Source organism: Pleurodeles waltl, chromosome 5 (assembly GCF_031143425.1).
Source record: "Pleurodeles waltl isolate 20211129_DDA chromosome 5, aPleWal1.hap1.20221129, whole genome shotgun sequence".
NCBI lineage: Eukaryota > Metazoa > Chordata > Amphibia > Caudata > Salamandridae > Pleurodeles > Pleurodeles waltl.
The window spans coordinates 1847937035-1847963926 of record NC_090444.1 but is presented as its reverse complement, the minus strand read 5'-3'; the positions used below and the strand labels follow the sequence as shown (position 1 = coordinate 1847963926).

Below are 26892 nucleotides of genomic sequence, written 5' to 3'. Positions count from 1 at the left end.
TTAATGTCAGTGTGGTAGCTGTTTCTTCATCAGCGCTATTCACATAGAGTTGAGGTATGGTGTATAGGTAAATTTTAATCTCACTGTGGTAGCTGCTTCATCAGCGGTATTCACAAAGAGCTGACCCGAGGTACTATGTATAGGTAAATATTAATGCCAGTGTGGTAGCTGCGCCTTTCATCAGCGGTATTCACAAGGAGCTGCCAGCGGTATGATGTATAGGTAAATATTAATGTCAGTGCAGTAGCTGCTTCATCAGCGGTATTCACAAAGAGCTGACCTGCGGTATGATGTATAGGTAAATATTAATGTCAGTGCGGTAGCTGCTTCATCAGCGGTATTCACAAAGAGCTGACCCGAGGTATGATGTATAGGTAAATATTAATGTCAGTGCGGTAGCTGCTTCATCAGCGGTATTCACAAACAGCTGACCTGAGGTATGATGTATAGGCAAATATTAATGTCAGTGTGGTAGCTGCTCCTTTCATCAGCGGTATTCACAAAGAGGTGGCCCGAGGTATGATGTATAGGTAAATATTAATGTCAGTGTGGTAGCTGTTTCCTCATCAGTGGTATTCACAAAGAGCTGACCTGAGGTATGATGTATAGGTAAATATTAATCTCAGTGTGGTAGCTGTGCCTTTCATCAGCGGTATTCACAAGGAGCTGACCTGAGGTATGATGTATAGGTAAATATTAATGTTGGTGCGGTAGCTGCTTCATCAGCGGTATTTACAAAGAGCTGACCCGAGGTATGATGTATAGGTAAATATTAATGTCAGTGCAGTAGCTGCTTCATCAGCGGTATTCACAAAGAGCTGACCCGAGGAATGATGTATAGGTAAATATTAATGTCAGTGCGGTAGCTGCTTCATCAGCGGTATTCACAAACAGCTGACCTGAGGTATGATGTATAGGTAAATATTAATGTCAGTGTGGTAGCTGCTCCTTTCATCAGTGTTATTCAAAAAGAGCTGACCGGAAGTATGATGTATAGGTAAATACTGGCATCAGTGTGGTAGCTGCGCCTTTCATCAGTGGTATTCACAAAGAGCTGACTGGAGGTATGGTGTATACATAAATATTATTAATGTGCGTATTTTAGCTGATTCTTCATCAGCGGTGTTCACAAGGAGCTGACCCGAGATATTATGTAGGTAAATACTGGTGCCAGTGTGGTGCCTGCTTCTTCATCAGCGGTATTCACAAAGAGCCGACCTGAGGTATTTTCTATAGGTAAATACTGGTGGCAGTGTGGTAGTTGCTTGTTCAACAGCAGTTATCATATCAGTGCTAACCCAAGGTATGATGTATAGGTAAATACTGGAGCCTGTGTGGTAGCTGCTTCTTCACCAGCGGTCTTTACAAAGAGCGGCCCGGGGTATTATGTATAGGTAAATACTGGAGCCTGTGTGGTAGCTGCTTCTTCACCAGCGGTATTCACAAAGAGCAGCCCGAGGTACTATGTATAGGTAAATATTGGAGCCTGTGTGGTAGCTGCTTCTTCACCAGCGGTATTCACAAAGAGCAGCCTGAGGTACTATGTATAGGTAAATACTGGAACCTGTGTGGTAGCTGCTTCTGCACCAGCGGCATTCAGAGAGAGCTGACTTGTGGTATTATCCATAGGTAAATACTGGAGCCTGTATGGTAGCTGCTTCTTCACCAGCGGTATTCACAAAGAGCGGCCCGAGGTATTATGTATAGGTAAATACTGGAGCCTGTGTGGTAGCTGCTTCTTCACCAGCGGTATTCACAAAGAGCGGCCCGAGGTACTATGTATAGATAAATACTGGAGCCTGTGTGGTAGCTGCTTCTTCACCAGTGATATTCAGAGAGAGCTGACTTGTGGTATTATCCATAGGTAAATACTGGTGCCCGTGTGGTACCTGCTTCTTCAACAGCGGTGTTCATATGAGGTGACCCGAGGTATTATCTGTTGGTACTTATAAAAGCTATGTTCTCGATAGAGGATACAGACATGTGCTACCCAGTGTTGGTGGTCCAGCTGAATATTACTGATAAAACCTGCTCTTTGCCCCTTTTTGGGCCTAGCTTTATAATGCAGCTGTCAGGGAGACATATTGTGTACAGTAATTAATACAGAGAGGGTGCTTTGGGTTTGGCCTCTTCAAGCATTGGCCTATTTGTAACATCCCCTTTCAGCCATAGGATTGATGCCTTGTCAATCACTTCTGAGGTCAGCCCAGGGAAGTATTTCTCTCTCTTGGTTGTGCTCTTGGTTCTTCAGGTGTCTGTGTAACAAGGACAACCCTCTATGCCTATGTGGACCAGGGTAAGCATGTTTTATTACAACACTTCCCCCGTGGGACTTATTCAAATGCAGAAACCTCATATGTGCCTTAGAGGGATCCAAAGTGTAATCCAAGCCTGATTCATTGTAAATCAACATTATTTTGGAAAGGAGCCACAGGACAAACTCTGCTTCTATCGAAAATACATTAGACCAATTAATGCACAACAGAATATGACAAGAGTGAGCTTAGTGCAGACGACACAGTGCTCAGAATGTGAATATATTTACAACATGCACTACAGTTCCCAATGGTGGTATCATTATTTGAAGCAGTTCATATCAGGGTAGTGTGAACTAGTACAGAGTCCCTTTGTGTTAATTCTATCCGTTAACCCAAAGGGGGTTTAACCCAAAGGGGGCTTCTCGACGTTTCAACCTCTTCTGACTGTTTGGGTCTTCTTCAGGACGTAGTCATCTGGGACAGAAACCGGAGAAACCCTGAGTCCTAGTGCTCAATCTTACTGAGCGTCTTCATGGTGACATTCTGTGCATTGGTCGCCATCTTAATTAGGAGTGCAATGGTAAATCAGGAATCCATCACTTGGTCTCAAAATCTTCTGTGGTGAATCAAATTTAACAGTTGCAGCTGTGCTAGTCAGATGAAACAGGATTTTCTTTTTGAAAATAAAAAAATACAGTGCTCCCCTGGACATGGGAGTTCTCTCCCATAGCGAGCAGAGAATTTAGCAGCTGTCTCTGCCCTTTATTGCCAGGCTCTGCCAGGGTTTTTCTGACAGTGACAGTCCGTGAAAACTGGCCTGTCATTTTGCCCATCTAAATTAGGTGGGCAGCATGATCGGTCAACCTCTCATTGCCCTTACTCTGCGGGACCCTTGGAGGGGATTAATAATGGCAGAGACAGAATAGACTCCGCTGTGATTAATTTTAAGGTCCACCCACGATTAAAGTCAGTGGGCGAACCACATTCATGGCAGTAACAATACCCCATCGCCGTTGCAACGGAGTATCCATTCTGAAAACAAGGGTAGTAAGGGTGAAAGATGCTGCACATCTGTGGAGTAACAACCAGTGTAGTTAATGAATGTCAATGAAGATAGAGACTGGTGCCAGGTGCCTTACTACCCAGTAGGCACAAACTTGTGTACCAAAGTACACAGTAACATAAAAAACAGTGTGACCACAGCACACAGAAATGTACAGTCCAATCACGTAATGGGGAAATGTATCCCTGGTAGTACAGTCGAGGATGGAGAGAACAAAACGTGAAGATCCCAAGTTGGTAATGAGCAGTGTCTTTAATCATAGGCACAGTTTGCCTCAGGATTATGCAGTCTTCAAGAGACAGCCAACACGTGTTTTGTCACTCAGGTGACTTCATCAAGGCTGGGCCGTCCGGCCAGGGAAACGAAACTCGAAAGAAACCTATGATAAGGCAAGTGGGCCTTATGCAGTAGGTGAAAATCTTGTAGTATATAGTGTATATATGAGGTGATAACCTCACGGCAATAGGTGTAGAGGGTCCCAGTGGTGACGAGGTAAAGTTGAGGAAGGCCTTGATAAGCCTTAAGTCAAAATCCTCCGTACGGGACCAGAGCACTGCAGCAACTTGGGATCTTCACGTTTTGTTCTCTCCATCCTCGACTGTACTACCAGGTATACATTTCCTCATTACGTGATTGGACTGTACATTTCTGTGTGCTGTGGTCACACTGTTTTTGGAGTATCCATTCTGCCAACAATTAAGTCGGCCACTTTTTAGTTGCATTTCTTTATCTTATACACTCATTATAGGTGTTTTGTATGCTTTTGCCAAGAATCAAGTGGGAGCCTGACCCTAAGATGGCGCGATTCCTTTTTATCACGCCGCCAATACTGTATCACCATCAATACCGCACACCAACTATCACCACCACCAATACTAAGACCAGCACCAATAACAATGCCACAACCAACACCTACCATCAATAACACCACCATTGCCAATAACACCACCAGTACCACCATCTATACCATTAACTATACCACCAATACACCACCAGTAGCACCCCACCAATAACCCATTCCCACTAATCATACTATCAGCACTGTGACTACCAGTACCACACCACCACCAAAAAGAATACTCCCACCCCATGCGACCATCACCAGTACCTCGCAGCCACAACTAATTCCAAACATTGGAAACGCACTAGGCTTTGAAGTACTGTTGTTTTGAAAGTTGTTTTCTACATGCTTGTATTTGCATGCGTTGTAACTTTACACCCAGACCTTTTGGCTTTGCCAGTGTCTGTTTTAACACTTCACGTATTTTAAGGAAGTCCCTGGGCTGTGTTTCCTCACATCCATGGTGGCAGGCCCCCTCCTCCACCTCACTACTGGAGGCAGACTAACAGGGTTTGGGCTAAGGGGAGAATTAGCTTTAGGGTTGTTGTGGGAGTTGGGTTCAGGGAATGAATTGGTTATGTATTTGAGGCAGATAGGAAGACCTTCCCTAATTTGTTTAAAAAGCCCAGTTTGTATAAATGATAGAAGTGGAATTGATCAACGATTTCTGAAAAGTAAAGGTGCAACATTTCTTTAAAAAAGTGAAGGTAAAAAAGATCACCCTCAGATTTTTACCCCTGAGGTTAATCCCACCAAAGATTAATTGCAACATGTTTTCCCCCTGAAAATGGCCAGGAGCAGCAGAGTTGCACTGCAGGGGCGTCTTGGCAGGAAACAATGCTGCTTCTCTGTAGATGAAGCTGGATGTGTGAGGCATAAAAGTGCATGTAAAAAGACGAACCAATGCACACAATGGTAAGCACATGTGGGCCCGATTCACAAAGGTAACTCACGTGTAGTAAAGTTGCAGCGAGATCTCTGTGCATGGGGCGGAGTGTCCACACAGCGCACTGCAGAGAGTGCCCCGTGCGGGGAGTCTGCTGAGAGTGTGCTGTGCACCGTGCGGGGAGTCTGCTGAGAGTGTGCTGTGCACCGCGCGGGGAGTCTGCTGAGAGTGCGCCATGTACCGTGCGGGGAGTCCACCGAGAGTGCGCCATGTACCGTGCGGGGAGTCTGCTGAGAGTGCGCCATGTACCGTGCGGGGAGTCCACCGAGAGTGCGCCATGTACCGTGCGGGGAGTCTGCTGAGAGTGTGCTGTGCACCGTGCGGGGAGTCCGCTGAGAGTGCGCCATGTACCGTGCGGGGAGTCTGCTGAGAGTGCGCCATGTACCGTGCGGGGAGTCCACCGAGAGTGCGCCATGTACCGTGCGGGGAGTCTGCTGAGAGTGTGCTGTGCACCGTGCGGGGAGTCCGCTGAGAGTGCGCCGTGTACCGCGATGGGAGTCCACCGAGAGTGCGCCGTGCAGGGAGCCCGCTGAGAGTGCGAAGACTCCACATTCGTACATTTAGTACACATAACTCACCTATGTGAAACGGGTCCATGTGTTTTTACATTTACCTGTAGTCCTGCTTTTAAAGACCTGCTTTTTATGTCTAAAGCGCCGGATGGGGGGCCTAGATGAGGGTGGGGGCGGAGGGATGCTACATAGTGTGAGGTTTTGATTGAGTACTTTGCAGAAATATTTCTTTTTCCATACCTTTATTGTTTTTTTCTAACAAAGAACGAACAACATTGACATTGTCTTAAGAGACCATTTGAATATTAGGCTCAATAAAGGTGTAAGGGAGATTTCAAGCTATGAGTCATACAATGAAGTACATATAATCAGCAGGTAACAGAGTTTCCCGGATCAGTGAGCCCCTCATCCTGCTCCCCAGTCCCCCGTCGGACAAAGGAGCATCACTCTCCCTCTCAGTACCACTGATATCAAACACACTCCCCATGTCCCCTATAAACAGGGGCAGCTCCTCCGCTAAGGTGGAGGAGCGTTGCCCCCCTGCTTTTAGCAGAAGGAGAAGGAAAAATAAAACGATAATAACGAAGCATTATTATAGTTTATTATCGGTGTGCCAGGTTAGGGCTGGGCTGGAGGAAGGAGTGGTTAGTGCACATAAGTGCGCATGTGTGTTGGGCTGCCCAAACAGACATGCGCACTTTGCATTTGTTCTCCCGGCTGTATTGAACAGAGTCCCAGTCCCTCTGTGAGCGCCGAAGCAGGCTGCTCACACCAATCACAGCACAACTGTCATGCTGCTGACAGCAACGTTGTGATTGGAGGGGAGTCTGGAAGCCTCTGTGCTTCTGGGAAGAGGACGGAGGAGACAAACCCGCCTCCATCCTTAGGAAAGAGGTAAGTGTTTTTTTTCCTTTCTTTTTTTTTTATTCCCCCTCCCCCCGCCCTGCCACCCCCGTTTGGTGTCAGCCGCCACAGCCTATGAAGCATTCACTCTGTGTCCCCCAATCCTCAATACCCGTCTGTAATACACCCCACTTCCATCCTGGTAATGGCGACCCACTGCCGGGCCGGAACCAAAGCCAGAAGGTCTGCACTGCTGCGCAGTCCCATGCTAGGTGCTTAAAGTCTGCAGCCAAAAATGTATAATGGGGGCAGGCCGGAGACGACCCCAAATCATGCCTGTGCAGCTTTGCGGGGTCAGATAAGTACAATGTAGGAAATGAAAGTGTATCAGGCAGAAGTGGCCATTGCTAGACACTGACTTCAACACTGCCCGAATCCTAGCCCACTCCACATCCAACAGGGGAGCTCCCAGATCCGCCTCCCAAGTCTGCCGCGCCCACAGCTGCCGGCGGATGCCGTCCAACTGGAGGGCTTTATAAATCAGGCAGACCAGGTGGCTCCCCCCGAGCCTATCGTCCACGGCGCTCCCAACACAAAAGAATCTGCCGCCACATCCGGAAATGAGACCCAAATCAGTCTATCTCCACCACACCTGCATATTGTAAAAACTGCCCCGTTCCCGGGCAAAAACTGATGCTGTGCATCCTGATAGCAAATGAAGGTTTCATCAGGATACATTTCCCCCCTCTCACAACTCCCTTCATGCCATGCCTGAAACGTCATGGCCCCCTCCACCTGACGAAAAGGGGCGGGCACCCATAACAGGAGCTCCCTGTGGAACCAAGCCTTCTTCATCACTACCATGACCACCTTCTGCCAAACTGCTGCGGTCTCCCACACAATGTATGGTGCCCACCTCGGTACACCTGAGCCCCTCATCAGCATCTTCAGGAGCTCGCCATCCTCCACCATTCCTGCCAAAAAGTCCTTTTCGCAGTTGTTCCCCTCAACCAACCAGTGGGCTGCGTGCTCCAGATGGATGTGAAATAATAAAGTTCCAAATTAGGGGCTCACAGCACCCCTTCCAGATGGCCCCTCATTAAAGTTGTTCTAGCCACACTACTCCTCTTCCTTCACCCACAAGAGCAACGTAAGAAGGGTGTTCAACCTCCCGAAAATCCCTGCCCGCAGTGGACGAAGTGAGTTCTTAATGGTGTGAAGGCAACGCAGCAGCAACACCGTTTTAACCACAACTATTCTACCCATGAGCGACAGTGGCAGGGTATTCTAAAACTGCACCCATCCCTGCAGAGAAGTCAAAATCCTCTCAAAATTATTCCGCAGTTGCTCTGTCTCCGTGTGCGTCACCTACATAACTGAAACAGCCCAACTCCCATTGCAACCCCTGGTCAGGGATCTGCTCCGCAGGTACCCCCACTAGTGCCACCAACGGAAACAACACAATAACTTCATCTTATTGAGCCAGAGACCAGACACCTCAAAAAAGTCCTCCAGAAGCTGCAGCTTCTGAGGGAGTGCAAGGACTCCCTCAGGGTCAGCAGATAAAACAACATATCGTCGATGTGCCTCCTTTGCCCCAGCTCAATCCAAGCCAAAACAGCTAAAATAAAACAGTTCTCCGCTCCCCAGGACAAACCTAGTGTAACCATCTTCCTACATAAGTCCACCTCACATGTGCCAGGACCACACATATACCCCAACTTATCCAACCACGATAGAAACCCATCCCCCCTCGCCGGCACTACCTATGCTGTGTTTAGCTAATGCTCCTGAGACCCACCAGCATAACCATGAAGGGGCCAGCATACCTCAGCCCCACATAAACAGACCACAACACAACTTTGCATTATTCCTCTGCCCTCAAGTCTCTGCCTGGTAGACTGAGTATCCAACACCAGGACCTTCATTTCAGGAGATTGATGGCCCAACTTAGTCATCTGCGAATCCCCCGAACGAGCCACCTGCACTGTACAATCTTCCGGAATCGTAACCTTCTGCACATCCAAGGCAAGTCCCTGGTATCTGTTCCACCTGAAGCAGTCCCTCCAGGCCCCCCATTCTGACTGTGCCTTTGGGTGGCCCCAAGCTCCGGGCAGGGATCTTGTCCCACACCTCCAACCGGGATACTTGGGGAAGTGTGCCTTGCCACTGGCCAGGACCTTTGGCTTGGAAGGGTAGAGCAACATGTATTTAATTGTTCACATTATGTAGCTTCTGTAGCTTCTGTAGCTTCTGCTTTGCTTCTAGGAAAGATTGTGCTGCTCCTGTAGTTCCTGGTGTACTCAGGGAAGATTACGATCAAGTGATTTTTGAACTTAAGGACTGTCTCTTCCCTGCCAGCCCTGAGGATGCAGTCCCTGTCCCTGTAGTTGAGGATCTTTGCTATGAAGGCCCGAGGGGGGCCCCCACAGGCAACAAAGGCACTAGCTCATTCAGTGAAAAAGATTTCCAAGAGCCCCTGCAGTTTCAACCACTGCTGGACCCACTGCTCCATGAAACCTTCTACTGACGTCCCCTCCACCCGCTCCAGGAAGCCAAGGATACGGATGTTGCTGCAGCTGGATCGGCCCTACGCATCCTCTACTGTAGCCTCCAGATACCTCATTTCTGTGGTCATTCTGTCCATTTGCTGCTTAAGAGCCACCACCTCACCGTGGAGCATCTCATTGCTACCCTCCACTGTGGTCACTTTCTCCACTACTTTGCTTAGATCCACTCTGAGCAAGTTGACATCAATGGACACTGTCTCAATCTTGTGTCCCAGAGCAGTGCGTGAGCCAATTATGGCTAACAGAAGATTGACTCGAGAGGGCTCTCCCTCGCGCTCCAGAGAAGCAGCTGCAGACCCTTACCCCTCCTGTTGAGCCACCTGCTGATAATTCTGCTATGGGGTTATGTATTGGGTAACTGTATTGATGGCCGCTGCTCTCGGGGGCCTGTCTTTCCCCATCATGTACCAGCCATGGGTCCTCCGCTTCACCCCCATTCAGATGCCTCCCGGCACCCATGCAGTGTTAAAAGTGCACATCTGCCTTCAGCATCCTGCTCCCTGTACTGAATTGCTGCAGGGATCAGGCTCATGTCGCTGCCCTGTGTACCTATCCTTCAGCCGCCTGCTCCCTGTGCTGAGTGCTGCAGGGCTCAGGCCCATGTCAATGCCCTGTGTACCTCTCCTTCAGCCGCCTGCTCCCTGTACTGAAGTGCTGCAGGGGTCCGGCCCATGTCACTGCCCTGTGTACCTCTCCTCAGCCGCCTCCTCCCTGTGCTGAAGAGCTGCATGGCTCAGGGCCATGTCGCTGCCCTGTGTACCTCTCCCTCAGCCGCCTGCTCCGTGTGCTGAAGAGCTGCAGGGCTCAGGCCCATGCCACTGCCCTGTGTACCTCTCCTTCAGCCGCCTCCTCCCTGTGCTGAAGCGCTGCAGGGCTCAGGCCCACGTCATTGCCCTGTGTACCTCTCCTTCAGCCGCCTCCTCCCTGTGCTGAAGCGCTGCAGGGCTCAGGCCCACGTCACTGCCCTGTGTACCTCTCCTTCAGCCGCCTGCTCCCTGTGCTGAAGCGCTGCAGGGCTCAGGGCCACGTCACTGCCCTGTGTACCTCTCCTTCAGCCGCCTGCTCCCTGTGCTGAAGCGCTGCAGGGGTCAGGCCCACGTCACTGCCCTGTGTACCTCTCCTTCAGCCGCCTGCTCCCTGTGCTGAGTGCTGCAGGGCTCAGGTCCACGTCACTGCCCTGTGTACCTCTCCTTCAGCCGCCTGCTCCCTGTGGTGAGTGCTGAGTGCTGCAGGGGTGATGCCCATGTCACTGCCCCATGTACCTCTCCTTCAGCCGCCGCCTCCTCCCTGTGCTGAAGTGCTGCAGGGGTCAGGCTCATGTCACTGCCCTGTGTACCTCTCCTTCAGCCGCCTGCTCCCTGTGCTGAGTGCTGCAGAGCTCAGACCCATGTCACTGCCCTGTGTACCTCTCCTTCAGCCGCCGCCTCCTCCCTGTGCTGAGTGCTGCAGGGGTCAGGCTCATGTCACTGCCCTGTGTACCTCTCCTTCAGCCGCCTGCTCCCTGTGCTGAGTGCTGCAGAGCTCAGACCCATGTCACTGCCCTGTGTACCTCTCCTTCAGCCGCCTGCTCCCTGTGGTGAGTGCCGAGTGCTGCAGGGGTGATGCCCATGTCCCTGCTCTGCGTACCTCTCCTCAGCCGCCTGCTCCCTGTGCTGAAGTGGTGAAGGGCTGAGGCCCATGTCACTGCCCTGTGTACCTCTCCTCCGCCACCTGCTCCCTGTGCTGAGTGCTGCATGGCTCAGGCCCATGTCACTGCCCTGTGTACCTCTCCTTCAGTTGCATGCTCCCTGTGCTGAGTGCTGCAGGGCTCAGGCCCATGTCGCTGCCCTGTGTACCTCTCCTTCAGTTGCATGCTCCCTGTGCTGAAGTGCTGCAGGGCTCAGGCCCATGTCGCTGCCCTGTGTACCTCTCCTTCAGCCGCTTGCTCCCTGTGCTGAAGCGCTGCAGGGATCAGGCCCATGTCACTGCCCTGTGTACCTCTCCCTCAGCCGCCTGCTCCCTGTGCTGAGTGCTGCAGGGCTCAGGCCCATGTCGCTGCCCTGTGTAGCTCTCCTTCAGCCGCCGCCTCCCTGTGCTGAGTGCTGCAGGGCTCAGGCCCATGTCACTGCCCTTTGTACCTCTCCTTCAGCCGCCGCCTCCTCCCTGTGGTGAGTGCTGCGGGGCTCAGGCCCATGTCACTGCCCTGTGTACCTCTCCTCAGCCGCTTGCTCCCTGTGGTGAGTGCTGAGTGCTGCAGGGGTGATGCCCATGTCCCTGCTCTGCGTACCTCTCCTCAGCCGCCTGCTCCCTGTGCTGAAGTGGTGAAGGGCTGAGGCCCATGTCACTGCCCTGTGTACCTCTCCTCAGCCGCCTGCTCCCTGTGCTGAGTGCTGCATGGCTCAGGCCCATGTCGCTGCCCTGTGTACCTCTCCTTCAGCCGCCTGCTCCCTCTGCTGAGTGCTGCAGGGCTCAGGCCCATGTCGCTGCCCTGTGTACCTCTCCTTCAGCCGCCTGCTCCCTGTGCTGAAGTGCTGCCGGGCTGAGGCCCATGTCGCTGCCCTGTGTACCTCTCCTTCAGCCGCTTGCTCCCTGTGCTGAAGTGCTGCCGGGCTCAGGCCCATGTCACTGCCCTGTGTACCTCTCCCTCAGCCGCCTGCTCCCTGTGCTGAAGCGCTGCAGGACTCAGGCCCATGTCACTGCCCTGTGTACCTCTCCTTGAGCCGCCTTCTCCCTGTGCTGAAGAGCTGCAGGGCTCAGGCCCATGTCACTGCCCTGTGTACCTCTCCTTCAGCCGCCTGCTCCCTAGGCTGAGTGCTGCAGGGCTCAGGCCCATGTCACTGCCCTGTGTACCTCTCCTTCAGCTGCCTGCTCCCTGTGCTGAAGCGCTGCATGGCTCAGGCCCATGTCAATGCCCTGTGTACCTCTCCTTCAGCTGCCTGCTCCCTGTACTGAAGTGCTGAATGCTGCAGGGCTCAGGCCCATGTCACTGTCCTATGTACCTCTCCTTCAGCTGCCTGCTCCCTGTGCTGAGTGCTGCAGGGGTGATGTCCATGTCACTGCCCTGTGTACCTCTCCTTCAGCCACCTGCTCCCTGTGCTGAAGTGCTGCATGGCTCAGGCCCATGTCACTGCCCTGTGTGCCTCTCCTTGAGCCGCCTGCTCCCTGTGCTGAGTGCTGCAGGGCTCAGGCCCATGTCGCTGCCCTGTGTACCTCTCCTTCAGCCGCCTGGTACCTGTGCTGAAGCGGTGCAGGGCTCAGGCCCACATCACTGCCCTGTGTACCTCTCCTTCAGCCGCCTCCTCCCTGTGCTGAAGCGCTGCAGGGCTCAGGCCCATGTCACTGCCCTGTGTAGCTCTCCTTCAGCCGCCTCCTCCCTGTGCTGCAGGGTTCAGGTCCATGTCACTGCCCTGTGTACCTCTCCTTCAGCTGCCTGCTCCCTGTGGTGAGTGCTGAGTGCTGCAGGGGTGATGCCCATGTCCCTGCACTGTGTACCTCTCCTCAGCCGCCTGCTCCCTGTGCTGAAGTGCTGCAGGGCTGAGGCCCATGTCACTGCCCTGTGTACCTCTCCTCAGCCGCCTGCTCCCTGTGCTGAGTGCTGAGTGCTGCATGGCTCAGGTCCATGTTACTGCCCTGTGTACCTCTCTTTCAGCCGCCTGCTCCCTGTGCTGAGTGCTGCAGGGCTCAGGCCCATGTCGCTGCCCTGTGTACCTCTCTTTCAGCCGCCTGCTCCCTGTGCTGAGTGCTGCAGGACTCAGACCCATGTCACTGCCCTGTGTACCTCTCCTTCAGCCGCCTCCTCCCTGTGCTGAAGTGCTGCAGGGCTCAGGCCCATGTCACTGCCCTGTGTACATCTCCTTCAGCTGCCTGCTCCCTGTGCTGAGTGCTGCAGGGTTCAGGCCCATGTTGCTGCCCTGTGTACCACTCCTTCAGCCGCCTACTCCCTGTGCTAAGTGCTGCACGAGTGAGGCCCATGTCACTGCCCTGTGTACCTCTCCTTCAGCCTCCTGCTCCCTGTGCTGAAGTGCTGCAGGGGTCCAGCCCATGTCGCTGCCCTGTGTACCTCTCCTTCAGCCGCCTGCTCCCTGTGCTGAGTGCTGCAGGGCTCAGGCCCATGTCACTGCCCTGTGTGCCTCTCCTTCAGCCGCCTGCTCCCTCTGGTGAGTGCTGCCGGGCTCAGGCCCATGTCACTGCCCTGTGTACCTCTCCTCAGCCGCCTGCTCCCTGTGGTGAGTGCTGAGTGCTGCAGGGGTGATGCCCATGTCCCTGCACTGTGTACCTCTCCTCAGCCGCCTGCTCCCTGTGCTGAAGTGCTGCAGGGCTGAGGCCCATGTCACTGCCCTGTGTACCTCTCCTCAGCTGCCTGCTCCCTGTGCTGAGTGCTGCATGTCTCAGGCCCATGTCACTGCCCTGTGTACCTCTCCTTCAGCCGCCTGCTCCCTGTGCTGAAGTGCTGCCGGGCTGAGGCCCATGTCGTTGCCCTGTGTACCTCTCCTTCAGCCGCCTGCTCCCTGTGCTGAAGTGCTGCCGGGCTGAGGCCCATGTCGCTGCCCTGTGTACCTCTCCTTCAGCCGCTTGCTCCCTGTGCTGAAGCGCTGCAGGGATCAGGCCCATGTCACTGCCCTGTGTACCTCTCCTTCAGCCGCCTGCTCCCTGTGCTGAGTGCTGCAGGGCTCAGGCCCATGTCACTGCCTTGTGTGCCTCTCCCTCAGCTGCCTGCTCCCTGTGCTGAGTGCTTCAGGGCTCAGGCCCATGTCACTGCCCCGTGTACCTCTCCTTCAGCCGCCTGCTCCCTGTGCTGAAGTGCTGCCGGGCTTAGGGCCATGTCACTGCCCTGTGTACCTCTCCTCAGCCGCCTGCTCCCTGTGCTGAGTGCTGCATGGCTCAGGCCCATGTCGCTGCCCTGTGTACCTCTCCTTCAGCCGCTTGCTCCCTGTGCTGAAGCGCTGCAGGGATCAGGCCCATGTCACTGCCCTGTGTACCTCTCCCTCAGCCGCCTGCTCCCTGTGCTGAAGCGCTGCAGGGATCAGGCCCATGTCACTGTCATGTGTACCTCTCCTTCAGCCGCCTGCACCCTGTGCTGAGTGCTGCAGGACTCAGACCCACGTCACTGCCCTGTGTACCTCTCCTTCAGCCGCCTGCTCCCCTCTCCTGAGTGCTGCATGGCTCAGGCCCATGTCACTGCCCTGTGTACCTCTCCTTCAGCCACCTGCTCCCTGTGCTGAATGCTGCAGGGCTCAGGTCCATGTCACTGCCCTGTGTACCTCTCCTTCAGCTGCCTGCTCCCTGTTCTGAAGCGCTGCAGGGCTCAGGTCCATGTCACTGCCCTGTGTACCTCTCCTTCAGCTGCCTGCTCCCTCTCCTGAGTGCTGCAGGGCTCAGGCCCATGTCACTGCCCCGTGTGCCTCTCCTTCAGCCGCCTCCTCCCTGTGCTGAAGAGCTGCAGGGCTCAGGCCAATGTCACTGCCCTGTGTACCTCTACCTCAGCCGCCTGCTCCCTGTGCTGAAGCGCTGCAGGGATCAGGCCCATGTCACTGCCCTGTGTACCTCTCCTTCAGCCGCCTGCTCCCTGTGCTGAGTGCTGCAGGGCTCAGGCCCATGTCACTGCCCTGTGTACCTCTCCTTCAGCCGCCTGCTCCTTGTGCTGAGTGCTGCAGGGCTCAGGCCCACGTCACTGCCCTGTGTACCTCTCCTTCAGCCGCCTGCTCCTTGTGCTGAGTGCTGCAGGGCTCAGGCCCACGTCACTGCCCTGTGTACCTCTCCTTCAGCCGCCTGCTCCCTGTGCTGAGTGCTGCAGGGCTCAGGCTCACGTCACTGCCCTGTGTACCTCTCCTTCAGCCGCCTGCTCCCTGTGCTGAGTGCTGCAGGGCTCAGGCCCACGTCACTGCCCTGTGTACCTCTCCTTCAGCCGCCTGCTCCCTGTGCTGAGTGCTGCAGGGCTCAGGCCCACGTCACTGCCCTGTGTACCTCTCCTTCAGCCGCCTGCTCCCTGTGCTGAGTGCTGCAGGGCTCAGGCCCACGTCACTGCCCTGTGTACCTCTCCTTCAGCCGCCTGCTCCCTGTGCTGAGTGCTGCAGGGCTCAGGCCCACGTCACTGCCCTGTGTACCTCTCCTTCAGCCGCCTGCTGCCTGTGCTGAGTGCTGCAGGGCTCAGGCCCACGTCACTGCCCTGTGTACCTCTCCTTCAGCCGCCTGCTCCTTGTGCTGAGTGCTGCAGGGCTCAGGCCCACGTCACTGCCCTGTGTACCTCTCCTTCAGCTGCCTGCTCCCTGTTCTGAAGCGCTGCAGGGCTCAGGTCCATGTCACTGCCCTGTGTACCTCTCCTTCAGCTGCCTGCTCCCTCTCCTGAGTGCTGCAGGGCTCAGGCCCATGTCACTGCCCCGTGTGCCTCTCCTTCAGCCACCTCCTCCCTGTGCTGAAGAGCTGCAGGGCTCAGGCCAATGTCACTGCCCTGTGTACCTCTACCTCAGCCGCCTGCTCCCTGTGCTGAAGCGCTGCAGGGATCAGGCCCATGTCACTGCCCTGTGTACCTCTCCTTCAGCCGCCTGCTCCCTGTGCTGAGTGCTGCAGGGCTCAGGCCCATGTCACTGCCCTGTGTACCTCTCCTTCAGCCGCCTGCTCCTTGTGCTGAGTGCTGCAGGGCTCAGGCCCACGTCACTGCCCTGTGTACCTCTCCTTCAGCCGCCTGCTCCTTGTGCTGAGTGCTGCAGGGCTCAGGCCCACGTCACTGCCCTGTGTACCTCTCCTTCAGCCGCCTGCTCCCTGTGCTGAGTGCTGCAGGGCTCAGGCTCACGTCACTGCCCTGTGTACCTCTCCTTCAGCCGCCTGCTCCCTGTGCTGAGTGCTGCAGGGCTCAGGCCCACGTCACTGCCCTGTGTACCTCTCCTTCAGCCGCCTGCTCCCTGTGCTGAGTGCTGCAGGGCTCAGGCCCACGTCACTGCCCTGTGTACCTCTCCTTCAGCCGCCTGCTCCCTGTGCTGAGTGCTGCAGGGCTCAGGCCCACGTCACTGCCCTGTGTACCTCTCCTTCAGCCGCCTGCTCCCTGTGCTGAGTGCTGCAGGGCTCAGGCCCACGTCACTGCCCTGTGTACCTCTCCTTCAGCCGCCTGCTCCCTGTGCTGAGTGCTGCAGGGCTCAGGCCCACGTCACTGCCCTGTGTACCTCTCCTTCAGCCGCCTGCTCCTTGTGCTGAGTGCTGCAGGGCTCAGGCCCACGTCACTGCCCTGTGTACCTCTCCTTCAGCCGCCTGCTCCCTGTGCTCAGTCCTGCAGGCTCCTGACAGATGGTTGTGGTGTTTTCCTAAGGTGACCCTTATCTGTCTCCTGTCATCAGAAGCCACTGCCCCACCAGCCAAAGCAAACACTGAGGTGCCTTTGTTATTTCTGTGATGATTTATTGCAGCAGGTAAGACTCATCCCAGCCGCTCACTTTCTAATCAATCGTTTTTCACCAACAGGCCCATTTTGCAGGTAGGTGAGAGCTTTCCGGCCCTTTCCATTCTCTCTTTGGGGTTGGAAGCCCCCCCCCCCTTCCCTCTCGGATCCCCCTGCACTCAGGCCCCGAGGGACAGAGGAGGCTTCCGCCCCAGGACAGGTTCTGGTGGGAGGGGCCTCTCCAGCCCAAGAGAAGCCCTGTGACAATCCCCTCCCAGTACCTTGGAGCACAGGAGACGTCTACATGAACCCCAAGGTCACAGGGTCAGTACCTGGGTACCGAAGGAGAACCCAAGGTTAGCAGGTGGTGACCCTCTGCAAGCCCCTTACAGTACCAGGCGGGGGTAGTGTATTCTGACATCACAAGGTCAGTACCCGGGTACCGAAGCAGGAGCCAGGATTGGCAGGTGGTGAGTCTTACCACCCCTAGCTGACCTCGCTGTGGATTGGAAGGCCTCAGTGTCCTCTCGTGGTAGGGTGACCAGACGTCCCGGACTGTCCCCGGACAGTCCCATCTTTAAAGGACTGTCCCGGTGTCCCGACGCCTCTCTTAATTTTAAACAAATGTCCCGGTTTTTGGGACAAAGGTGAGATCATGTAGGGAAGTATACGTAAAGTATGAAATAGTTAAAGTAATTTATCTGCTACTGTCAGGCAACACAGTCCCCTGTCTGCTCCCAGTAGAGAGACGGAGTGGGGAGGGGAGTGCAGGGTGGGAGGTCAAGCCATAGCTAATTTTATATATGGAGTCTTGTAAATGTGTGCGTGTTTTGTATGTGTGTGTGTGTGTATATATATATATATATAAACACCGGTTTTTGCTCCTCAAGATCTGGTCACCCTATCTTTGGGGTCATGAAGCCGAAGGCGCCCCTGCATGCTGTGAGGCTGGCAGCGCGTGCCCACCGGGTCACTCCTACGTGTAGCTCAGTAAAGAACATTTACTACCATTTTCAACTGATTCGTTTTTCACTTCCTGGGTATTGGGGCGATGCATGCAGCCCACTTCCGGATAATAGAATTTGCGGTGGAAGCATGGACATCTGAAGGATTTCGGGGGCTCTGATCAAAACTTATTTTGGGGTGCTCTGTTCAGAACAGCTGTGAATTTATACTATAATTTCAGCTCTTTCACGCCCTCTTGAGCCAGGTCGCTGACACTGCACACTCGCTCGTGCAAACTCAAATTGTGTTTACATGTAATACTCAGGGCTGGTGACGTGTGCTTTCAATATTGTAACAGCAGCAGCTCAGCAGTGTCACTGCAGATAATCTCTGCGACACCTCCCATTCCTCATATGTGAGGTCCTGTTTAAATCTAAAAATAACTTTACTATGGACGGTGCATTGTGTTAAAAATGTCTGTAATAGACACCCACACATCACTCGTATTAAAATAAAATTAAAGAAAAATGATACTTAAAACAATTTGTTTGAGAATAATTCAGGAGCATCCGAGCAGCCCTCTCTGCAGAACAGAGTTGGTTCTGCCTGGACCCCTGAAAGTGATGGGCAGAGCCCACTTTGCCCTGTGTTAAAACGTCTCTGGGTGCAAGCAGACATTCATCCTTCAGGAGAGGTGAGATTCCGTACGTCCTGCTTCAGATTTCTTTGGCGTGTTAGGGATGAAGGGCTTTGTGTTGAAGAAGCGTCTACGCTTTTCTCTGTGAGTTTCCCCTCTCCCTTCACGCTGCCGCCGAAAGCGAGCAAACTGTGTGACCAGTAGACCAGCGCTGACTGGTTCAGGGGCCGTATCCTAGTCCAGGCTCACTCTAGCAGCCGGGCCCGGTGCGCCATCCAGAGCCCTTCGTTTCAGTCACCTGCCCTCCTTGTGCAAACCTTCATGGACACTGGTCCTTACCTGCCTGGGCCTGCCCCAACTCCTCAGTGGTACTTACCTGCCTGGACCTGCCCCAACTCCCCGCTGGCCCTTACCTGCCTGGACCTGCCCCAGCTCCTCACTGGCCCTTAACTGCTTAGACCTGCCGCAACTCCCCACTGGCCCTTACCTGTTTGGGCCTGCCCCAACTCCCCACTGGCCCTTACCTGCCTGGACCTGCCCCAGCTCCTCACTGGCCCTTAACTGCTTAGACCTGCGGCAACTCCCCACTGGCCCTTACCTGTTTGGGCCTGCCCCAACTCCCCACTGGCCCTTACCTGCCTGGACCTGCCCCAGCTCCTCACTGGCCCTTAACTGCTTAGACCTGCCGCAACTCCCCACTGGCCCTTACCTGTTTGGGCCTGCCCCAACTCCCCACTGGCCCTTACCTGCCTGGACCTGCCCCAGCTCCTCACTGGCCCTTAACTGCTTAGACCTGCGGCAACTCCCCACTGGCCCTTACCTGTTTGGGCCTGCCCCAACTCCCCACTGGCCCTTACCTGCCTGGACCTGCCCCAGCTCCTCACTGGCCCTTAACTGCTTAGACCTGCCGCAACTCCCCACTGGCCCTTACCTGTTTGGGCCTGCCCCAACTCCCCACTGGCCCTTACCTGCCTGGACCTGCCCCAGCTCCTCACTGGCCCTTACCTGCTTGGACCTGCCCCAGCTCCTCACTGGTCCTTACCTGCTTGGGCCTGCCCCAACTCCCCACTGGTCCTTACCCGCACCAACTCCCCAATGGTCCTTACCTGCTTGGGCCTGCCCCAACGCCCCACTGGTCCTTACCCGCCCCAACTCCCCGCTGGCCCTTACCTGCTTGGGCCTGCCCCAACTCCCCACCTCTGCTTCCTCCTGGCCGAGGCTGACGGCTTCATTCCCAGCGCCTCTCAAATACTCTTTGCGTCCCCCCCTCAGCACCCCCTAGTGACTGTCCGGCCCCGTTTACAACAATTCTCCTCCCATCCTGCCCCTCTGCCAACCTGGGCAGGCTGAGGGCCAGAAGCCCAGGCTGCATCCCTGACCCTTTGAGGAATCTCTGCAAGCACTGGGTCCAGCTGGGCAGTGCCCTCGAGGGTGCCAATGGGGTGAAGACGTTGTGTCCTCTCCAGTAACAACCGTTCAGCCAATGATGCTCCTTCAGCACACACCCAGACGACCCCACACCTGGGGGTGGTGATCCCACGCTGGCAGCTACAGCCAGGGGGGGGGGGGGGGGCAGCTTTTTAAGCCTCTTCTGTCTCCAACTCATTAACACACTGAAGGAGTGCATGGATGGGTAGATGAGTGAATGAATGAATGGATGGGTGGACGGACAGGTCAGCGGATGTCAACGGATGACAGAGTAAAGGATAGATAGGGCAGGTGGAAGGATGGTAGAGTAAAGGGATGTATGGATGAATGGGTGAATGGATGAGCAAGTTGATGGATAAATGAAAGCATAGAGTGGATTGCTGAATGAATTGCAATGACAGAGTAGATGGAAGGAGGATAGATGGATGGTGAATGGATGGACGGGGGTGGATGGCAGAGTAAATGGATAGATGCATGAATGGATGAATGGCAGAGTAGATGGAAGAAGGATAGATGGGTGGTGAATGGATGGACGGTAGAATGGACGGACGGCAGAGTAAATGGATAGATGCATGAATGGATGAATGGCAGAGTGGATGGATGCATCGGTGGGTGGCAGAGTACATGAATTGATGGAATTGAGAAAGATTAAATGATGCACAAAAAAATGATTGATGCAAGAATGTGAAAGTGAAGTCCTGGATATCAGCAGGTGCTAGAAGGGAACCTCTTGGGATAGTTATACCATGGAGTTGAAAACGCAGGATCTACACGGCCGTTCCTTTAACGTGGAAGTCCTTGCTTCCAGGCGCACCAGATGTTCTGCAACTTGCGAACAATAGTTTTAGGCAGTCGCGGCTGGCACCTTGCATAGTAGCGGAGCGGGGGGAGCAATTCAAAAATACAAAAAATAAATTCTACTTATCTCGTCGCTGCGCTGCTCCTGCCTCGCCGCCGTCGTACTCTAGGCACCTTCTCCCAGCCCGCCCTGCGCCACTCTTCACACTGCTCAGGGCAGCGCGATGATTGGCTGGAGCGCCGTGGCCCCGTTTAGGAGATTACATTCTCAGAGGGCCACAGTGGCATCTAAGGACCAGATTCAGAGGGCCACAGTGGCATCTAAGGACCTGATTCAGAGGGCCACGGTGGCATCTAAGGACCTGATTCAGAGGGCCACGGTGGCATCTAAGGGCCTGATTCAGAGGGCCACAGTGGCATCTAAGGACCTGATTCAGAGGGCCACAGTGGCATCTAAGGGCCTGATTCAGAGGGCCACAGTGGCATCTAAGGACCAGATTCAGAGGGCCACGGTGGCATCTAAGGACCAGATTCAGAGGGCCACAGTGGCATCTAAGGGCCTGATTCAGAGGGCCACGGTGGCATCTAAGGACCTGATTCAGAGGGTCACAGTGGCATCTAAGGGCCACATTGGCATCTAAGGACCTGATTCAGAGGGCCACGGTGGCATCTAAGGACCTGATTCAGAGGGCCACAGTGGCATCTAAGGACCAGATTCAGAGGGCCACGGTGGCATCTAAGGGCCACATTGGCATCTAAGGACCTGATTCAGAGGGCCACGGTGGCATCTAAGGACCTGATTCAGAGGGCCACGGTGGCATCTAAGAGCCTGATTCAGAGGGCCACGGTGGCATCTAAGGACCTGATTCAGAGGGCCACGGTGGCATCTAAGAGCCTGATTCAGAGGGCCACAGTGGCATCTAAGGACCAGATTTAGAGGGCCACAGTGGCATCTAAGGACCTGATTCAGAGGGCCACAGTGGCATCTAAGGACCTGATTCAGAGGGCCACAGTGGCATCTAAGGACCTGATTCAGAGGGCCACGGTGGCATCTAAGGGCCACATTAGCATCTAAGGACCTGATTCAGAGGGCCACGGTGGCATCTAAGGACCTGATTCAGAGGGCCACAGTGGCATCTAAGGGCCTGATTCAGAGGGCCACGGTGGCATCTAATAACCTGATTCAGAGGGCCACGGTGGCATCTAAGGGCCACAGTGGCATCTAAGGGCCTGATTCAGAGGGCCACGGTGGCATCTAAGGACCTGATTCAGAGGGCCACAGTGGCATCTAAGGGCCTGATTCAGAGGGCCACGGTGGCATCTAATAACCTGATTCAGAGGGCCACAGTGGCATCTAAGGGCCACATTGGCATCTAAGGACCTGATTCAGAGGGCCACGGTGGCATCTAAGGACCTGATTCAGAGGGCCACAGTGGCATCTAAGGACCTGATTCAGAGGGCCACGGTGGCATCTAAGGGCCTGATTCAGAGGGCCACAATGGCATCTAAGGGCCTGATTGAGAGGGCCACGGTGGCATCTAAGGACCTGATTCAGAGGGCCACGGTGGCATCTAAGGGCCTGATTCAGAGGGCCACGGTGACATCTAAGGGCCACATTGGCATCTAAGGGCCTGATTCAGAGGGCCACAGTGGCATCTAAGGGCCTGATTGAGAGGGCCACGGTGGCATCTAAGGGCCTGATTGAGAGGGCCACGGTGGCATCTAAGGACCTGATTCAGAGGGCCACGGTGGCATCTAAGGGCCTGATTCAGAGGGCCACGGTGACATCTAAGGGCCACATTGGCATCTAAGGACCTGATTCAGAGGGCCACGGTGGCATCTAAGGGCCACATTGGCATCTAAGGACCTGATTCAGAGGGCCACGGTGGCATCTAAGGACCTGATTCAGATGGCCACGGTGGCATCTAAGGACCTGATTCAGAGGGCCACAGTGGCATCTGAGGGCCTGGTTTAGATGTCGGCGGAGAGGTTACTCCATTACAACGGTGACGGATAGCCCATCAGACCCTAAGTCTACAGACCTTTGAACAGACGGAATAATCCTCCCTTGTGTTATCCTCCGTGTTTGATCGCCTCGCTGGAGCCATCCTGTGTTATCAGTCCTACAGGCGTGTGCTTACAGGGAGCTAACAGCAGATGGTAATCTGTGTGCCCGGTCCAGCCGTACACGGAAGACAGGCGCCATAAGCACAGCGTGGTGTGTGAGTGGCAGTGCATGGTTAAAGGGACTGTGCGTGGCACAGGGCAGCTTTAATGACCTGCTTACTGCTGCACGCTTGCAGGTTTCCCGCAAGAACTGACAGGCAGCTAACACACACCTAGCAGGCTATGTTGTGACCTAGTTTAAAGACAATGGGCGAGTGAGTCTACCAATAGGAATAAAGCAATTTAGATTCCTTGATTTATTTTTCAATTTTTTGTTTTTATTGTCAATTAATTTTTCATTAGTCCATCAGTGCAAGTTGCTTCACAGAACTGCAGGTGCAAAGAACAGGCGACACGTGTTTTGCTCGCTAAGCGGCTTGATAGTCTGGGGCTTTCTCAAGGCTTTTAGTCAAGAACCAAAGCATCCATCACTCATATTAAAGTCCAAAACAGGTCAAATAATGTAATCAATGAGATCAAGACGGAATCCTATCCATGTGAGGTTCATCTCGTCCTAGGTAAATCCCAAAGTCTCATATGGCTCAGATGTGTTCAACGGTGTAATTAGGTAGTGATCTAGCCCTCTGCAGTGGGGGCAGCTCTTGGGTGGACTGGGTGAGGTGACCATGTGGGAGGGATCAATATTAATTGTGATTTTAACCATGCGAGGTGGCTTCTCGAACACTGAGCTGCTGTCATTTGAAGTAGTCACACATATTGTGCATGTGACACAGACATCTCCTGTTTGATTTTTCAGGTCTCCGCGTGTGCTGGATGGTGTGGGGTTTGGCAGATGCCAAACCTCCACAACATTTTCTGGCCCGCTGGTGCGATTACACCGCCGTGGCCGGCGGTGAGCACCCTCAACCCGGCAGCAGGTCTCAGGCTGGATTACGAGGCTCCAGACCGCCAGGCTTTCCGCGGCACTCACCCCACCACGAAAACCCTGGTGGAAACGTACCCGGCGACAGGAATCCCCATTCCTGTCACCGACACACTCACCCCCACATGTCCACACACATGCGGGCCCCCCTCAACCCGTCCACACACTTACAAACACCCCACCACCACTTCACGCACCCATGCTTTCACATACACACACCTCGGCATACACATACATTCACACAGACACCCCCACTCACTCGCATCCATAGAGACACACACTCCCATTCACTTGCATACATGCAGACACACACACCCATTCACGCACATACATGTAAACACCCCATTGATGCACACATACAGGCACAAAAACATTTGCATTCAATCACATACATGCATGCATTCACCGCCCCCCCTCAGCATACTCACACTCATCCTACACCCCCTCCGCATACTCCCACCCACAAACACCCCCCCAACCGTACACATCCATTTACACACCCGCACTCACACATACGCACCCCCCTCATCCGCACATTTGCACACAAACACCCCCACTCATTCGCTCACGAACACGCACGCACACCCCCCCATTTGCACACATACATGCACACACCACACACATGCACCCAACACTTCCCCCCCCCCCTCCACTTTTGGACGATCACTTACCTTCTCTGTCAAGGAGACCATCCTGGAGGGGATGGGTCCTGGCGGTCTTGCATCGCCAGCACCACCATGCTAGCAAGACTCCGCCAGGCCGTATTACGGCTCATAATATGGCGGGCAGAGTCCTGTTGGCGTGTCGGTGCTGGCGTTGCAACCGCTTCTTCGCAGTCGGACTTCCACCCATAAATGTGCTGAAGTCCTCCAATGACTCCTAATATGGCGGTCAGCAGACCGCCAGCACTGGCGGTCTGTTGGCTGCAGTTGCTTCTGTGGTCTTTCAAAAAGACCGCCGAAGTCAATATGAGGGCCTTTGTTTTTTTTTACACATTGTGCACTATGGTGACAGTGTGGATTTGCCAAGGTGTTGAAAGCTTCACAAATCTCTCACTTTGCCAGTGCTGTGCACCATATTAACCAACCATCAACCCATTATTTCTGCTGCTACAGATACATGTACACTGGTCTCATTGTCCTTGAGATAACTTTTACATCTCTGCAGGTGGTGAGTGTTGTTGTGGGAACTTTTTTTGTGAGTGCCAGGGCAGTTAGAGGTTAAATTTAAAAAATCAGAGCATTTTACCACTGATGTCCTGGAGCGTCACCCTACTGTGGACCCTAAAATTGAGTTGCAAGTGCACCCCCTTATCACTTTGCTCCTCAGGGTTGTGAAGTCGGCAGCCTAGGGGTTACTCATGGAGGTGGTGTAGGGTGGAAGTCTCGAACCCAGTGAAACTTCCAATAGCAACTCATTAAATCAGTGTCCAGCCAGTGACGTTGCTTAGAAAATAAAATGCGTTCTACTTGTGACACCCAACACCACCCACAACCAGTCGATGCTGCTTCGGGTGGTACCCAGGCAGTGGGTGGGGGCGGACAGGGCCACTTCAGGGTGTGTGGGCCCTCACATGGGCCATTGAGTGGTATCAAGCTGCTTCTGTCCAGTTGGCATCGCCACACTCCTCATCTGGTTTGCATGCTCTGCTTGCTCTCAGTAGAGTTGCCACCTTGTGGGATTCGGAATTGAAGCCGGTGGCCAAGTTGCAGGTACCTGATTGGGGAGGTGGGGGCTCAGGATTGAAGTTCACAGGACCTGAGGTTGTGCGGATCTCGCAGAATCATTTAGCCTTAGTGGCCATTTTGGATGGCCTCACTATGAAAACCACATCCAAGTCTCAAATACCTTGCTAGGCAGTGGGTTGATGGAAGGAACATGTGCTTATGGCTCATTAAAGATGCATTCAGTGCAACCACACGCGGGGGCTTCACCCCAACAGGACCCACAGAGGACAAACCTGAAAAGAGAAAAGGTTGTGAACTGACGAAAGACAATAGCAAATAAGCGACAATCACATGCCACATAATCATTGTGGGAAATCTGTCTAAAGGTCCAGGAAACGAACTCGTTTTTGACTTTTAGGAAAATCCTTAAAACTACCCTGTGTAGCAATTAATTTACTTAGTGAGCTGTGTAAGGTTGTTTCTGTCAGACTGTTTTCTGTTCTTGCTGTAAAAGTATTGAGACATTTAATTGTTTAATATTCTGTGTGGTTCATACTGCCAAATACTAGTTTAGATTACGTGTCCTAATAAATAATTGCAATAAATAATAAAAAATAAAGATCACAAACAGGCTGAGTAAGCCACGCTACACCGATGCATGAATAACGATTCACATGCTCTTCTCACACTATCTCAGTGATGCCTAATACTATATTAATATTGATTCCGGATTAAAGGTTGATAATGGTGTTGTGATCTTCTTCCAGGCTTGGGCAGTCAGTAACCCGAACAACAACACAAGGACTTAAAAAGGCAAGAGTGAACGGAGGGCGCCCAGATACTTCCACAGACCACTTGTCCCACCGACCACCCGACCTCAGTGCTCTAGAACAGCGAGGAGCCCAGGACACAGGCTGCCTTCTCTGGAACATTACACCCTTGTTCAAGGAATAAATACAAATAATGACTGCAGTCCTGGAAAACAGTTTCACAATTTTTACATTTATATTTTCCCATGAAATTGGATATAAAGAAATGTATTGACATTTTCCCTTTTTCTGCAAATCAAGGTCTTTTTAATATAAATGTGTCTGAGGGTCTATTGTTTTGTAGTCATTGTTTGTAAGTATATTATAAGAAGTTTGGCACCAGCTGCTTTTCCTGGGGATTCATTCTATGCTCCATTTTCTGGGTATTCATTTTACGTTCCCGGGGGCTCATTGGAAGTCCAAGATAGAATATCATGGTGTATTCTAGCTGTGCAGCAATCTGGTGAGTGCACATGATATACTCTGAAGCAAATGATGCAGATAATTACAGCATGCATCTCTGTTGTGAAAAGGCTATGGTGAGACAATGATCCACGCGGGACAGGGCGCGGACACAATCAGAAATAAATGTTGTCCGCAAGCCTTCTTAGTCAATGCCATATGATAACATAGATGGAGAGCCTAGGCGGAGACACCAGAAACTTGCCTTCTTCTCAGAGAAATTCTGTTTTGAGGCTCAAGCCTCTCAGGGCATTCATCACTTGAAGATGTGTTGGGCATATCACACATGGAAAACCGCTTTCTCAAGTTCAAGGGACACAATGCACTGTACAGCAGTCTGCTAGGATGAACATAGGAGAGGTGAATCCCCAAATCAGTTTGTAAATAACGATTGTGATTTCAAACACTTTTTAAATAGAAGTGTATACTAACATGTTTATTTATTCATAAAAGTTTGTGCAAAAAAGTTTGTGTATATGATGCAAATAAAATGTTTACATTTTTAAACTCACTATATCCTGAACTTTTCAAGCAGAAATTCAAAGTAAACTTCGCCCATTGAATGCTGTTTTTGCATTGCAGTTCTTAAGAGCTTGAAAAGAAGGTATAGAAACATAAAAAGCTATTCATTTTAAAGGTTAGCCAAAATTCAAAATGTATTGTCCTTTCAGTTGTCTTTATTACCCACATTTCCCTCCCCCTTTCCCCTCAGGATC

General features: G+C 53.2%; 1 protein-coding gene across 2 annotated transcripts in view; it reads left to right on the top strand.

The window, feature by feature from the left end:
* The window catches only part of KIF6 (kinesin family member 6), a 1127187-nt gene extending 1100505 nt beyond the window's left edge, over positions 1 to 26682 (top strand). The window contains exon 22 of one of the 2 annotated variants that reach the window (XM_069236333.1): positions 25673 to 26682. In XM_069236333.1, the coding sequence (XP_069092434.1) occupies positions 25673 to 25689 (17 nt within the window). In that variant the 3' untranslated portion in view covers positions 25690 to 26682. The remainder of the gene's footprint in view (positions 1 to 25672) is intronic. The other variant, XM_069236332.1, reaches the window with a different exon arrangement.
* The last annotated feature ends 210 nt before the right edge of the window (positions 26683 to 26892 follow it).